The sequence below is a fragment of the Pristis pectinata genome, chromosome 4 (genome assembly GCF_009764475.1).
Source record: "Pristis pectinata isolate sPriPec2 chromosome 4, sPriPec2.1.pri, whole genome shotgun sequence".
Classification (NCBI taxonomy): domain Eukaryota; kingdom Metazoa; phylum Chordata; class Chondrichthyes; order Rhinopristiformes; family Pristidae; genus Pristis; species Pristis pectinata.
The window spans coordinates 27877930-27893223 of NC_067408.1; the positions used below are offsets into that span (position 1 = coordinate 27877930).

General features: G+C 41.9%; 1 protein-coding gene across 1 annotated transcript in view; it reads left to right on the forward strand.

Annotated features, from left to right (window-relative positions):
* Positions 1-44: 44 nt before the first annotated feature.
* LOC127569181 (protein FAM114A2-like) overlaps positions 45-15294 on the forward strand; it is a 30446-nt gene continuing 15196 nt past the window's right edge. The window contains exons 1-6 of the mRNA XM_052013574.1: positions 45-117; positions 1360-1440; positions 6287-6606; positions 6772-6871; positions 12706-12807; positions 14820-14929. Of these exons, the coding sequence (XP_051869534.1) occupies positions 6298-6606; positions 6772-6871; positions 12706-12807; positions 14820-14929 (621 nt within the window). The 5' untranslated portion in view covers positions 45-117; positions 1360-1440; positions 6287-6297. The remainder of the gene's footprint in view (positions 118-1359; positions 1441-6286; positions 6607-6771; positions 6872-12705; positions 12808-14819; positions 14930-15294) is intronic.

The following is a 15294-nucleotide window of genomic DNA, read 5'->3' on the forward strand; positions in this document are numbered from 1 at the left end:
TTTACCCCCTTCCCTGGGTGAAAGGTGAGTGATGTTGCTGCGTGGCGGCGGAGTGGGCCGGAGGTCGGGAGTCCCGGCCGGGTAGTCGTGGGCCGATTTGGAGGGTGGTGTGGTTCAGTAAGTGGCGAGAGGGATTGTATTGAGAGGGGACCAGTGAAAGGCTCTGACGCGATGGACAGGGAGGGGAAGTTTCCATTACTGCTGCACCTTCCACTGTAGCAGGAGATCCCGGTCACTTCAGAGCCAGCATAGTACGTTGGAAGTATTGTGACTGTCCTAATGAAGCCGATCAGCTGCCTTAAAAGCCTTTGCAATCCCTTGTGTCTGTAAAGTCCGTCTGCCCGAGAAGTTCGGGACTGATGGTCACGTAAGTAGGGAGGAAGATGCGTACTTTTCAGCTGAGGTCCAGAATGTGAGTCGCCTGAGTATTAAATCTTTCAGTAGCAAAAAAAAATCAGAACGATGGAAGATGTCAGCGGGTCAAGCAGCATCTGTGGAGGCAAAAGGTGTAAAAGTCGACTTGCGGCTTTTGCCTCCACAGATGCTGCTTGACCCCTTGAGTTCTTCCAGCATTCTATTTTCGTTCCAGATTCCAGTATCTGCAGTCTCCTTTGTCTTAATAAATCTTTCCAATGTGTTAACATAATGCGCATTTGGATTTAGTTCCTTAGTGAAGTTTATCACATTCTGGACAGTGAGGTAGTTTGAAAAGTTGGGTAATATAACTTTGAATATTAATACATATTCTAACCATCAAAAAGTATGCATTTTACTTATTTTTTTTGCATGGATTTAGCATTTTTGCCAAGAAAGTGAAATGATTTAAAGTACAATGTATCACAGTGATAATGCTGGGTTTTGTAATCTTCTGGGTCTATCAACAGAAAAATGGGAAGTCTTAATGTTGTAGCCTGAACAAGAACTCATGAAGGCCACTTCAAGGCTTTAAGAAAGTTTAAAATATTTCTGATATTCAAAAACTGACAGGGTACATAGAGAGCAGGATGCAGCAAAATATCAAAGTTTATGTCAAACACCAAGAACATAATGCAACAGATAGCTAGAAATTGCATAAAAAGTATAAGCTGAGTAAGTGTGAAATATTGATTAAATAAAACATAAAGTATTAAAAGATTTAGCATCTTTGAAAATAATAAACAGCAAGCCTGAATTAAAGCAACAAACAGGATGTTGGAGGAACTTGGCAAGGTCCTAGGCAAAATAGGAACAACATCGTATCTAACAACTAGGCATGTTATAGGCATTGTGCCTCTGCATTAAATACAACAATCTCAGATATCCTGCCTTTCCTGTTTTGTAACATAACTTGCCAGTTAACTCTGTTTTCTCTCTCCACAGATGCTGTCTGACCAATCTGTCATGGACTCCACCCTGTCATAAACATTCCCTTTGTTCTCTTTGCCTATTCCCTAACTACAGGTCAGTAAATTTAACTTTGGTTGGCAAATTATTGGAATCCATTCTAAGCAACAGTTTAAACCATTTAGATTCTTGGATAGTCAGCATGGATTTATAAAGGAAAAGTCATGTCTGATGAACTTGATTGAATTTTTAGAGGAATTAATGAGCAGGATTGAAGATGGTGTGCACTTGATGTAGGATGTGTGGGTTTAAGAAGGTTTTTGACAAGTCCAAAGTTGCAGACTGGTCAGAAAGGTAATGGTGGCTTTTGTGACTGTACAGCATTAGCACTGGGGTTCCATAGAGATCAGCACTTGCTGCCTTTTATTTTGTTATATATACTAATGACCTAGACCTCACTGTAGAAGTTGAAAATGATAGAAAATTGGCCCTTGTGGTTCTCTGGTGAAAAGGAAAGCTTTCAATGCAGGAAGACACACTTGGTCAGATCATTTGGGGGAAAAAAATGGCAAATTTATCCAAAGAAATGTGATAAAATGGATATAAGGAGGTGCAGTACGATGAGGAAATATCCAGTAAATGGGGGATATTGAGTGGTATGGAGGAACGGGGACCTTAGAGCATATGTCCACAGATCTTTAAAGGATAAGCACAGAGAATGCTTTCCTTAGGCAAGAGATAGAGTACATGAACAGAGAGGTTTTGGTGGAACAGCTCACAACATTAGTTAGGTTATAGATTGAATTCTGCTTGGCGTCTGCTCACAGTGTTCCAGGAAAGCTACGGTTGCATTGCATGGAAGCTCAGAGAAGATTTACAGAGATGTTGTCAGGACTGGAAATGGTTGCTCTGAGGAAAGATACAGTAAGATAGGTTGCTTTCTTGCAACAGAGCAGTCTGAATGGGGGGGGGGGGGGTGGAAATGAGGTTTAAATGACGTGTATAAAATTTTTTTGAAGGGTTTGTATAGAGTAAATAGTAAGGATCTATTTCCCTTAAGAGTAGTCAGAAGCTAGCAGGTATGGAATTTAAAGTGAAGATGTGGAATGGCCGAATAACTCTTTTTTATTTGGAGGGTGGTGAGGTCTGGAACTCAGTGCCTGAAAGACTGGTGGAGGCAGAAACCTTCATCATATTTAAACAGCACTTGGATGAGTATGAAGAGTTCAGGGGCTGTTGCTCAAGTGTTTGAAGGTGGGATTGGACTGGTTATCGCTTTTTTGATTGGTGTAGATATAATAGACTAAACAGCCAGGATGTGGCAAACTTTGTATGATTCTATGATTTATTTAAGACTAATTTAAAATAATTAACCTTTAATTTTTATAAGACCTAAATATGCTGAAATAATGTGGGGAAAATATGTTGCTGTTCCCACATTGGCCATTGTAGTGTGTGCTGGTATTTTGTTGAAGTCCCAAAGTTGCAAATAGTCATACAGTGAAATGTCTGCAGTAACATGGGAAGTTGCGATATTTCCAACAAAATATGTGCCAATGGTATTTTAATGGGTTGTTTGAGGGATAAATGTTGATCAGGTTGCCAGGAATTCTCTCCTGTTCCTCAAAATACAACCCTATTTAAAGCAGTTATAAAGTTCTTGTACAAAATAAAGATCAACTACTTCCATCCAAGTTGGTTGATGAGTCCTTGATTTTTAATGTTTCGCTTGATTTAAAATTGTACCTGTAATGTTCCAGCATTCCCCACAGTACACTGGAATGACAGCCTTAATGTTATATTCAAGGCTTACAGTTGAATTTAAATCCACAGTTTCTGGTTGTGATGCACACAAGTGTTGGAGGAACTCAGCAGGTCAGACAGCATTTATGGAGGGAAATAAAAAGTTGACGTTTCGGGTCGAGACCCTTCATCAGGACTGGTAAGGAAGAGGTAGAAGCCAGAATAAGAAGGGAGGGGTAGAGCACACACTGGCAGGCGATAGGTTGAGTCCAGGTGAGAGAGAGAAGGTAGGTGGGCGGGGAAGGGGGGAGATGTAAGAAGCTGAGAGGTAATGGGTAGAAGAGGAAAAGGCTGAAGAATAAAGGATCTGGTAGGAGAGGGGAGTGACCATGGAATAAAGGAAAGGAGGTGGGGAACAGATGGGCAGGTCATGAGGGCAGGAAGGGGAAAGAGAGGGGTGAGGGGCCACAGGAATGAGGGAAATCAAAGGGAGGAGGAGGAGAGAAATGAAGGGGGGAGAAGAGGGTAGGGGGTTGCCGGAAGTTAGAGAAATTGATGTTGAGGCCGTAAGGTTGGAGACTGCCAAGGCAGAACATGAGATGTTCCTCCCAACTGCGTCTGGCTTCAATGTGGCAGTAGAGAAGGGCATGGATAGACATGTCAGTATGAGAGTGGGATGCAGAATTGAAGTGGCTGGCCAACTGGTAGATCATGCTTTTGTGGTGGACGGAGCAAAGGTGCTCGATGAAGCGGTCACCCAATCTGTGACCATCTATTTTCCTCCATAGATGCTGCCTGACCTGCTGAGTTCCTCAGCACTTTGTGTCTATCCGTGTGTGTGTGTGTGCGCGCGTTGCTCCAGATTCCAGCATCTGCAGAATCTCTTGTGTCCTCTGTTTTCTGGTTGTGATGTGAAGATGCCTGCCATCAAGCTGGGGTTGCACCCAAATTGCCAAATCCTTCATAGAACGTAGAATCATTACAGCACAGTACAGGCCCCTCAGCCCACAATGTTGTGCTGACATTTTATCCTGCTCTAAGATCATCCAACCCTTCCCTCCCACATTAGCCCCCTATTTTTCTATAATTCATGTGTCTATTTAAGAGTTTCTTAAATGTCCTTAATGTATTTGCCCCCATGTCCACATTTTATCAGAAACTTGATGAAACAGTGTCAGTCTAGAGAACTGTGAAAAGGCCCATTAAAATGATATGTGACACTTTTCAAAAACAAGTGGTTTACTTGAAAGAATATTGTTTAATATTGGTGTTACTACACTTTCAGTTTTTCCTTGGGAATGTATAACAATTTCTTTAATTGAAAACAACAAAAAAAAGAGGATTGCTTCAAGGACCAGTGCTTGAGATTTGTTTCTAATCTACATTCATGTAGATGAGCAGATTGAGGACTTTTGTGATACCAAAGTTAGGTGATTAAATAATGTAGTCTGGATGAGAAGAAGTTGCTTAGGGCTACTGGTTAGGTTACATGATTGAACAAGAAAGCAGCAGGTAAAATATATGTGGAGAACCATGAAATTACCTACTTTGGTCGGAAGAGTAATAATTTAAAAAATTTAAATGTTGAAGGCGAGTAAATGTTGGTCTGAAGAATTTACATACTTTGTGCGCAATTTACAGAGTAAGGGTACAGGTATCGCAAGAAGATAGAAAGACAAAGAGGTTAATTTATAAGAAAAAGGAAGCCTTGTTGTTATTACAAGGGGCTTTGGTGAAATTATACCTTGCCTACAGTAATAGAAGTTTGTGGTACAGATTTTCAACACACCATGTCATTGTTGGCTAAAAGTAAACTTGAGGTTAATCCCACTTCTCAGCTCTTCACCCACACCCCACTTATTATAGCTCTTTTTAAATTCAGTGAAGGTTTCTGACTCCATCACTCCTATAGGCAGTGAGTTGCAGATCCACATCACTCATTGAGTGAAATAATTGTTTACTCAGCATTCCGCCCCCCCCCCCCCCCCCCCCCCCCCCCCCCCCCCCAAATCTGAAATGCCTTGGCCAGGAATCTCTCATAACTATAACTCTTCATAATTGTGCACAGTTTTGGTTTCCATGGCTTAAAAAAAGATGTATTTGGAGGAGGGGCATTGTTGGTTTCTTTAGTTGATTCCTAGGATGAGGTCAGTTTTATGAGGAGAGATCAAGTCAAATGGACGTGTGTTTGCTGGAATTTAGAAGAATGAGGTTATCTCATTGCAGCATAAAGATTTCTCAACTTAACAGTTTGAGAAGATGCTTCCCCTGATCTACAATCTAGAACAAGGGATTGTTTCAAGTTGAAAGTAGCTATGAGGGATAAGCTGAGCAAAATTCCTTCACTCTGGGTTTGTGAACCATTTGGACTTCTTCCATTCCAGAGGAGACAGTTGGTGAATACATTACAAACTGGGATTGATAGATTTGGGGCACTGAAGAAAGCAAAGGCTGATGTGGCTAGGCTGGTGTAGTATTGCATTAAGACGCTTGATGATTGATCTTACTGAATGATTGAGGAAGTTTAGGGTTTCCTGTGTTCATATAGTTATTACAGCATGGAAACAGGCCCTTCAGCCCAACTGGCCCATGCCAACCAAGACGCTTCATCCAAGTTAGTCCCATTTGCGAACATTTTGGCCCATAACCTTCTAAACCTTCCAATCCACTTACCTGTTCAACTGTCTTAAAGTTGTTATTGTACCTGGCTCAACCACTTCCTCTGGCAGCTCATTCCACATACATACCACCCTTTGTTCTTGATTCCCCAACTCTTGTGGGGGAGGGGGAGACTGAGTGCATTCACCCTATCTATGCTCCTCAAAATTTTATACACCTCCCAGTCTTCTATGCTCTAAGGAATAAAGTCCTAGCCTGTCCAACCTCTCCCTAAAACTCAGTCCTTCAAATCCTGGCAACATCCTCGTAAATCTTTTCTGCATTCTTTCCAGTTTAATGACATCTTTCCTGCAGCAGGGCGACCAAAACGGAACACAATACTCCAAGTGCAGCTTTACCAGCGTCCAGTGCAGCCACACCCTGACCTTCCAACTTTTGTACTCGGTGCCCTGACTGATGAAGGCCAGCATTCCTAAAGTTGCCTTCACCACTGTGCCTTCACTTCCAGGGAACCATGTACTTGGAAATGTGCCATATGATTGCCATGTAACCACAGTGATCCTGTGTGTTACCAGTTACTGATTTATTCACTCATTTTCAGACATATCAAAGATGGAGGAAACAGATGCTTTTGAGGTACCTGTCGAAAAAGAATCTTCAGTTTCAGAAGAAAGTTTCAATGGTGCAACAAATTTGGGAGAAAGCTATAAAAAGGATGTAACGTTGCAGCAGTCCGAGTCTGAACGTGGGAAGGACACTACAGACAGTGCCCAAAATAAGGACTATGAGTCTGCTGAAAATAAACTTCAGATTAGTGAAAGTAAAGGAAAGAATTCAGTCAGCGTGACAAGAAAGAGACCAGAATCAAAGGCATCCACTCCTGGGATAACTGAACAGCAACCCCTAGGGCTTGATGACAAGGTAAGCAATATTAGATGTTCTTGTACTCGTAATTATTTAGCCTTGAGTAAGTGTTTCTGTGTTGCCTAATTGTAATGGCAGAAATTGGCATTATTGTCCAAAGGATAAATGTCAAAGTGAGAAATGTTTGCCATGTAACCACAGTGATCCTGACCTGTTTTGCAGCCAAAGGTCGTCTCTGATCAGGAGGCAGGAAGTTGGGGCTACTGGGGAAATTGGGGGAAGTCGTTGCTTACTACAGCAACAGCCACAGTTGCATCTGTTGGTGAGTTCATTGCTGTTTTTAAAAAAAATTGTAATTCCTGCAAGATCTGGTGAATGTTTTTTTTAGGAGTTTTTTTTGCAGTTATATCAGTGTGTGTACATTTACAAGTTTTCTCAAACAGTGAGATGTGACATCAGCCGGGGGCCTGGATGTCAGACATACCTGCTGTTGGACCAAATTCTTGGCACACCTTTGCATCCCCTGTTGGGTTTCTAACCCACCCCTTCATTTGTGTTACCTTTTTAAACTCCAGGATTTTAGCAGAAGGCTGCTGCCGTTCAACATGAGGGGTAGTAGACACTCTGGTGGCAGAGTTTGGAGGGAGTAGAAGAGGAAGGAATGAAAGATAAGAATGAGAGAGATGAACGGGGAAAGAGTTTGAGTTTGGGTAGGGGGGAGAGTTGAGGAAAGGAGACACAGATTAGTGGGAAGGTGATAGTGAGGGGGCAGAAGAAGAAAGTGTAGTACTTCGTGAATTAAGAAGAGAGGGACAGGCTGAATGGAAGAGGTGCTTGGAGTGAACTGAGAGAAAGTAAACTCCAACATCTCTCTTCTGCCTGGCCCCACCTCCAAACACACCACCTCTTTCTCCAATGCACACTATCTCTGACACTGGCTGACATTTATTCCTCCATTATTAATAAACAATATTGGAGTTTCCAGTTTTTATTTTCAAAGTAAGAATGGAGCAGCAATGATAATACTAGGATTTCTAAAATGAAATGTAATTATTGCCTCCTCCTAGATTGCATTTTCTCCATCTAGATTTTGGAGGTGTATTTGCTTATTTATTATGTAGAAGCAACAGTAGGCCTTTTGGTCCTTTAGGGAGACTGAGATAAAAGATTATGATTAACCTTTTATCTGAACACTTCTTTGCTGCACTAACGCTATATTGTTTGATGCCTTTTAATATTTAAAAACTTATCTCTGTCTTGTATGTACTTTTGAAATTTGGTCTGCACAACCCTCTTGAGTCTAGATGTTGGCGCCGGAAGCATGGCAACACTTGCGGGCTGCCCCAGAACACTATGCAAAAGATGCATTTCACTGTGTGTTTCAATGTACATGTGACTAATAAATAAATATCTTATCTTATATCTTATCTTAGAATTTTCTTATCTTTATCTGGAATGGGTAACCCCTTAATTTGAGACTGTGACTCCTGGTTCCAGGTGACTCAACTAGAGGAAATATCATCCTTGCATCTACCCTGTTTCAAGTCAATATTTGTTTGTTGCAGGCTGTTTTCCATCAAAGACAATGGCCTGCTATGAGTATTTTATGACTGCAGGCTTAGCTTCATTGACAAACCCCCGACAGTATAGCAAAGCAGAACCAATTTTTGAGCAGCATTCCATCTGTATGTGCCAGCACTATGTTTGAGCCTCAGCATGCCAATCCTTACCAATGTGGTGATCCCTGCTCTCCTTTGTGCATCTGACTACCTGCAGCAGGCATCTCAAAGCACTGGAAAAATACCACCAATGCTTTCTCCACAATATCTTCTGAATTGCCTGGAAGGATAAGTGAGCTACAGCTAGTGTCCTCTCCCAGGCCAACATCCCTATGCACTAGTTAGTGTCATATAGCTATGTTGGACTGCCTACATTATTCATGCGCCCAACGCCAGACTCCTGAAGCAGACACACTTTTTAGAGCTCTGCCGGGGGTAGAGATTACCAGGCAGATAGAGGAAAAGATTAAAGGATATGCTCAAAGTCTTCTTGAAGAGACGCAACATTGCCATTGACTACTAAGAATATTTCGCCCATGATCATGAAAGAATGGAGAAGGGGCATTGGGGATGACATTGAGAAGCTCAAGATATTCATTAAGAGCTCATAGAAGGCCAACATAAGTGGTAGAAGGGCATCTACAAACTACCCATTCACCCACTCCATCAGCCACCACCTGCTCCTTCAGTAGTTGAGTCTGCAGTTCCCACTTTGGCATTGTGAGTCACCTCAGAATCCACAAAACAGGAGTGGAAGTAAGTCTTCCTCAATTCCAAGGGAGTGCCTCAAAGGAAGGTGTTTTCCAATTCACATTCTTGTTATCCTGTGGTCTCTATGGGAATTTTTTCTGATTAATCCTAAATTAGCACTTTCAGATTATAGGTTGACACTTGCTGAAATGATTAAGATAATTTTAACAAAAATTAGTTTGTATTTGGTGTGGAACAGATTCAGAAAATCAATCACTTGAAAGAGCAGTGGGTTTACCTCTTCCTTCATCTCCACCATGGCATTAACAATATTAACATTTAATTTTTGTCATACATTGTAATTAGAACAATGATTTGCATCTCTGAAGTTGCAAAAACTGAAAGCTAGTTAAAATTGCTTAAACTGATTATGGCATATGATAATGAAATACCTTGATGTTTTAATATATTAAAAGTTCAATAATGCAAATTATTACAATCAACCAAGTTGTAGGTGGGGGTGGGATACAAAAGAGGTACATGACAATATTTTGGTAGAGAATATTGTCATACTAGCTCAGTTAATCATAGAATCACCTCAAATATTTACAAAATGAGATGATGAGATTTTTTGGTAATCATTTTGGCTTTGAATAGTTTCAAGAATTTTTTTATGGCGCGAAAGGTACAGATTTAAAAATGTCTTTATTCCATAGTTATTTTAGCCCTATGTTTTTCTGTTCCATCTAAGTTATGGTTCACCTAGTCTTTGATCTGGCTTTCTTGATCTTGTAACTTTCACAACATATGTCAGTTTATTATCACTGACATATGTTGTGAAATTTGTTGTTTTGTGGTAGCAGTACAGTGCAAGACAAAAATTACTACAAGTTACAAAAATAAATAAATAGTGTAAAAGAGGGATAATGAGAGAGTGTTCGTGGACCGTTCAGAAATCTGATGGCGGAGGGGAAGAAGTTGTTCCTAAAACATTTGAGTGTGGGTCTTCAGGCTCCTGTACCTCCTCCCCAATAGTACTAACATGAGGAGGGCATGTTTCAGATGGTGAAGGTCTTTAATGATGGATGCTGTCTTCTTGAGGTGCCACCTCCTTGAGGCACCGCCTCTTGAAGTTATTGATGGTGGGGAGAGTTGTGCCTGTGATGGAGCTGGCTGAGTCTACAACCCTCTGCAGCAGCTTTCGATCCTGCACATTGGAGCCTCCATACCAGGCGGTGATGCAACTGGTCAGAATGCTCTCCACCATATATCTGTAGAAATTTGCAAGAGTCTTTGGTGACATATCAAATCTCCTCAAACTCCTAATGGAGTAGAGCCACTGGCGTGCCTTCTTCATGATTGCATCAATGTGTTGGGCCCAAGATAGACCTTTGAGATGTTGACAGCCAGGAACTTGAAGCTGCTCACCCTTTTCACCGCTGACCCCTCAATGAGGACTGGTGTGTGTTCTCCCTACTTCCCCTTCCTGAAGTCCAGTCAATTCCTTGATCTTGCTGACGTTGAGTGCAAGATTGTTGTTGTGACACCAGTCAACCAGCCAATCTATCTCATTCCTGTAAGCCTCCTCATTGCCATCTGAGATTCTGCCAACAACAGTGGTGTCATCAGTGAATTTCTAGATGGCGTTTGAATTGTGGCTAGCTACACAGTCATGAGTGGAGAGGATAGAGCAGTTGGCTAAACATGCATCCTTGAGGTGTGCCTGTGTTGATCCTCAGCGAGGAGGAAATGTTACTACCAATACACACTGACTGCGTGCGGTCTCCCGATAAGGAAGTCGAGGATCCAGTTGCAGAGGGAGGTAGAGAGACCCAGGTTTTGAAGCTTGTTGATCAGTACTGAGGGGGTGATGGTGTTGAACACCGAGCAGTAATGGATAAACAGCAGCCTGTTTTGCTGTTGTCTAGGTGCTCCAAAGTTGAGTGGAGAGCCAGTGAGATTGCTTCCACTGTAGACCTGTTGTGGTGGTAGGCAAATTGCAGTAGATCCAGGTCCTTGCTCAGGTAGGAAATAATTCTAGCCATGATCACTTCATCACAGTAGGTGTGTGTGCTACCGGGCAATAGTTCTTGAGGCAGCTCACCCTGCTCTTGCTGCCTTTTTGAAGCAGTGGGAACCTCCAACAGCAGCAGTGAGAGGCTGATGATGTGCTTGAAAACTCCAGCCAGTTGGTTGGCACAGATTATCAGTACCCTGCCAGGTACACCATCAGGGCCTGACACCTTGCAAAGGTTCACCCTCTTGAAGGATATTCTGACATCGGCCTCCGAGACAGAGATCACAGAGTTGTCACGTGCTTTGGGGATTTGCACAAATGTAGTGTTATTCTCCCTTTCAAAATGTGCATAAGAGGCATTGAGCTCATCAGGGAGTAAAGCATCACTGCAATTTATGTTGTTAGGTTTCGCCTTGTAGGAAGCAATGGCATGCAAACCCTGCCACAGCTGTCGTGCATCCAATTGTATCTCCAACTTCACACACAATTGCCTTTTCACTCTCACGATGGTCTTCCCTAGGTTGTACCTGGACTTCTTGTAGGGTTCTTGAATGCCACAGATCTAACCCTCAGCAGACTGCGAATCTCCTGGTTCATCCAGGGCTTCTGGTTTGGGAAGACTCAGTATGTTCCCAAAGGCGCGCGCACAGCCACGCAAGTCTTGATGAAGTCGGTGATGGCCATGGCATATTCATTCAGATCCGAAGATGAATCCCGGAATATGTTCCAGTCCACCGATTTAAAACAGTCTTGTAAATGCTCCCCTGCCTCCCTTGACCATACCTTTGCGGTCCTCATCACTGATGCTGCAGTCCTCAGTGTCTGCCTATGTGCCAGGAATAGAAGTACAACCAGGTGATCGGACTTGCCAAAGTGCAGGCGCGAGATGGCGCAATAAGCGTTCTTCATGGTGGTATAACAGTGATTGAGTGCGTTGGTTCCACAGGTGACATGGTGGTAGTTTGCAAGAGACTTCTTCAAGCTAACCTGATTGAAGTCCCCTGCAATGATCAGGAAGGCATCAGGGTGTGCTGTCTTGTGACTGCTGGTCACGGAGCTCAGCTCCTCCAGTGCCAGCTTGACGTTTCCCAGGGGTGGAATGTACATCGCTACCAGGACAACAGCAGAGAACTTCCTTGGCAGGTAGGACGGATGACACTTGACCACCAGATGTTCCAGCTCAGGGGAGCAGGGCTGAGACAGAACCGCCACATCTGTGCACCACGATGAGTTAATCATGAAACAAACATCACTATCTCTGCCTTTACCTGATGCCACTGTCCAATCCATGCAATGGATAGTGAAGCCCTCGGGCTGGAGCACTGTGTCTGGAGTGCAGGGGGTGAGCCATGTCTTTGTGAAGCAGAGTATACAACAGTCCCTGATGTCCCTCTGGTATGGCAGTCTTGCTCTGGGGTCTTCAATTTTATTTTCCAGAGACTACATTAGCCAGGAGGGGGGTTGGGGGGGCCTTCGGGCCCTGCGTTTCAGTTTTACCTGCAGCTCTCCCCGGCAGCCACATTTTCTGAAACAATGGAAACATTGTAAAGTGGTAAATGGAAAATAAGTGAAGGAGTGAAGCTGTTGCAGGAGGAAAATTTGCTGCTGAGAGATTTTGATTTGTCATCTCAAATCCTGCTTTGGAAGTTACTGATAGTAAGAACATTAAATTCATCCAGAAGAATAGAAGAATCCTCACCCTTGGTAACTTAGTTTACAGTACTAAAGCAAGATACATTTGCAATGGTTACAGCGACTGCTGATTTTCACAGCAAGTTTAAGTGAGTTGGCAAAACAGTTGGGGTAAACTCTTCTCTCCTTAGTTTGACAACACCAACTTGTCTGTTTTGTAAACTTATTAATCATTTAACCTTTATTTTACTGCCGTAGGTCATGGCATTTCCCATGTGATTGAAAAAGCTGAGTCCTCTCTTGGTATTCCTAGCCCTACAGAAGTTTCAGCAGAAGCAAGATTATCTGATGGGAACAAAGGTAGTCACTTGATAATAGAATTATTTCTAACTTCTGGAAGGTTAACATCCAGAAATGATTAGATTGTGATGTGGTGAAGAATAATCATGCCAATGACTATCTCTTTTTAAGCTGAATAATCTTCTGCTCTGCCTCTCTGTTTTTGCTATACATGTGAACTTTTATCACTTCCTTCCTCTGGTATCATGTTTTTTGTTAAAGTGTGATTCCATCAGCTGGGGATATCTTGCCTAAGCAGCTGTTCCTTGGGATTTGGGAATTGGTGTTGGGGTCATGCTAAATGACCAATATGTCTTCTAAGTTGCTTATTGCAAGAAAGAAATGATGAATTGCATACACCTGTCCACGTAGCATGTGTAGACAAATTAAGGGTTTTCCAAATAGTTAGCAGGAAGGGCATTTTGAGTATTTTGAAGTTGGCTGTTCGCAATGGTTACTTTCCCTAATCAGAGTTCCATGAGGGAAAGAGGCAGCCATTCAGTTTAAGAATGAACCATCGTTTGAGTTCATTGATACTGGCATGAAGTTAGGCTTGGTCTTAGCGCCCACTGGCTTTGGCATCACCTCCATAATTCACAAGAATGTTTTTTTTAAATGATCAGTCTCATATACCAATTAAATTGTGGATCAAAAGCAACTTTTCAAAATCAGATGATTTCAGAACAAAAATCATTGTTCTGAACAGTTCTAGATCTACTCTTCACAGATGACACTGTATATGTCCAGCGTGATGAATTGCAAATTATAATCAAGCTATCCGATACATGTATTACATGTATTGACCTTGGCATGCTAATCTGTGTCAAGAAAGTAGGGGACATACAAATTCTATGTGAATAATGAAGGTATATAGATCGGGGATTATCTCTGCTCTCTCAACAAAATACTTAAAGTTCACTTGGCCTTGATGGACAACTTGATGTGAAAATCAGCAAAGTCTCCTTTACTTTTGGAAAACTTAACTTGCTTGCTTTGAACAACAAGCAGCTAACCTTGATCACAGATCTGTCTATCAGGTTTTGGTTCTCAGTACTCTATGACGGTGGTTATAAATCTAAGTTATGTTTTCGAGGCAGGAGCAAAGATAGAACAGCATCAACCTTTAATTTCTCAGAAAAATCCTTGGAATCACTTGAGACGAACAGATCAAAAACAAAATCCTTGAGAGAATCCGCCAACTTCCATTGGCTTGGACATATGGAGCACGTGCTTCAGTCAACGGCTGCAGCTTTGGTTTTGGTGCAGAGGAAGGCCAAAGTACTGATGCAGTGAAAAGATCATGCAAGGTCTCAACAAATTACGCATTCTTACTGACAACTGAAAGAGCCTAGGGCATAACCAGCTCAATGCTTTTGTTGTCATTGAAAGCACCAGAAACTACATGCTAAGACTTCAGCCTCCACCAGGCTAGTGGACGTAGCCACGATGTTTTGTTGCTGGCAGATCAGGATGTTTTCCTGGAGTATGCTAAAGACTGACAAAATAATGTGCCACCTTGCATCTGCAAATTTAGTCATGGAGTCACACAGCACAGAAACAGGCCCTTAGGCCCAGTGAGTCCATGCCAATGATGAAACACCCATTTAATTAATCCCATTTTATTCTTCCCAACTTCCCCCAAATGCTGTCACTTGCCTACACACTAGGGACAATTTACAGTAGCCAGTTAATCTACCGATTTGCACGTCATTGGGAATGTGGGAGGAAATGAGCATCAGGAGGAAACCAAGACAATCACATGGAGAACATGCAGACTCCATACAGACAGCACCGTTGGTCAGGATTGAGCCTGGGTCACTGTTGCTCTGAGGCAACTACTTTACTAGCTACACCAATGTCCCACCCTGTTGGACCACCACTTTGAAGAAGTAATAAACAGAGGGGACCATGTAAATGCAAGTAATTAAGGATGTGTGGTTCTTTGTATAAGTGTCATTGCATGATATGTGCCTAATTTGATTTGAGTAAATAATTTTAAGTGCTGAAGACTTGTTTGCTTGCTTAAAAAACAGCAGGATTAGAGAAATCTGAAAAAGGCACTAAAGCTGAAGGTGAAACCTCCTCTCCAACCAGTGGGGCATTTGGGATGTTTTCTACCATTACCAGTGCAGTACAGAACACGGTGAGTTCTTTTAATAAATCGTAATAATCTTCTGTTGTGTAAATATTTCTAATAATTTTCTTTAAAAAAAACTGAATTGTAACTTAATCAGATTCTTTTTCTAATTACAACACACCAAATATCTATTATTCCTTTCATCTGAACTTTGGTTTTAATGAACTGGTTCCTTTAAATTGATTGTTGTATTTTAAAAGTCTATTCTGCTGTAATATAGTTTAAATTCCACACTGTCATGGAAAAAAAATCCATGCAAAGTTCAGTGGTAATTATCTAAAAATATTGGAACAATTTCTTTGATTAATTTATATGGATGGCAATATAATTTACTCAATACTTTTAAAGATACACTGTTAATCATAAACTGC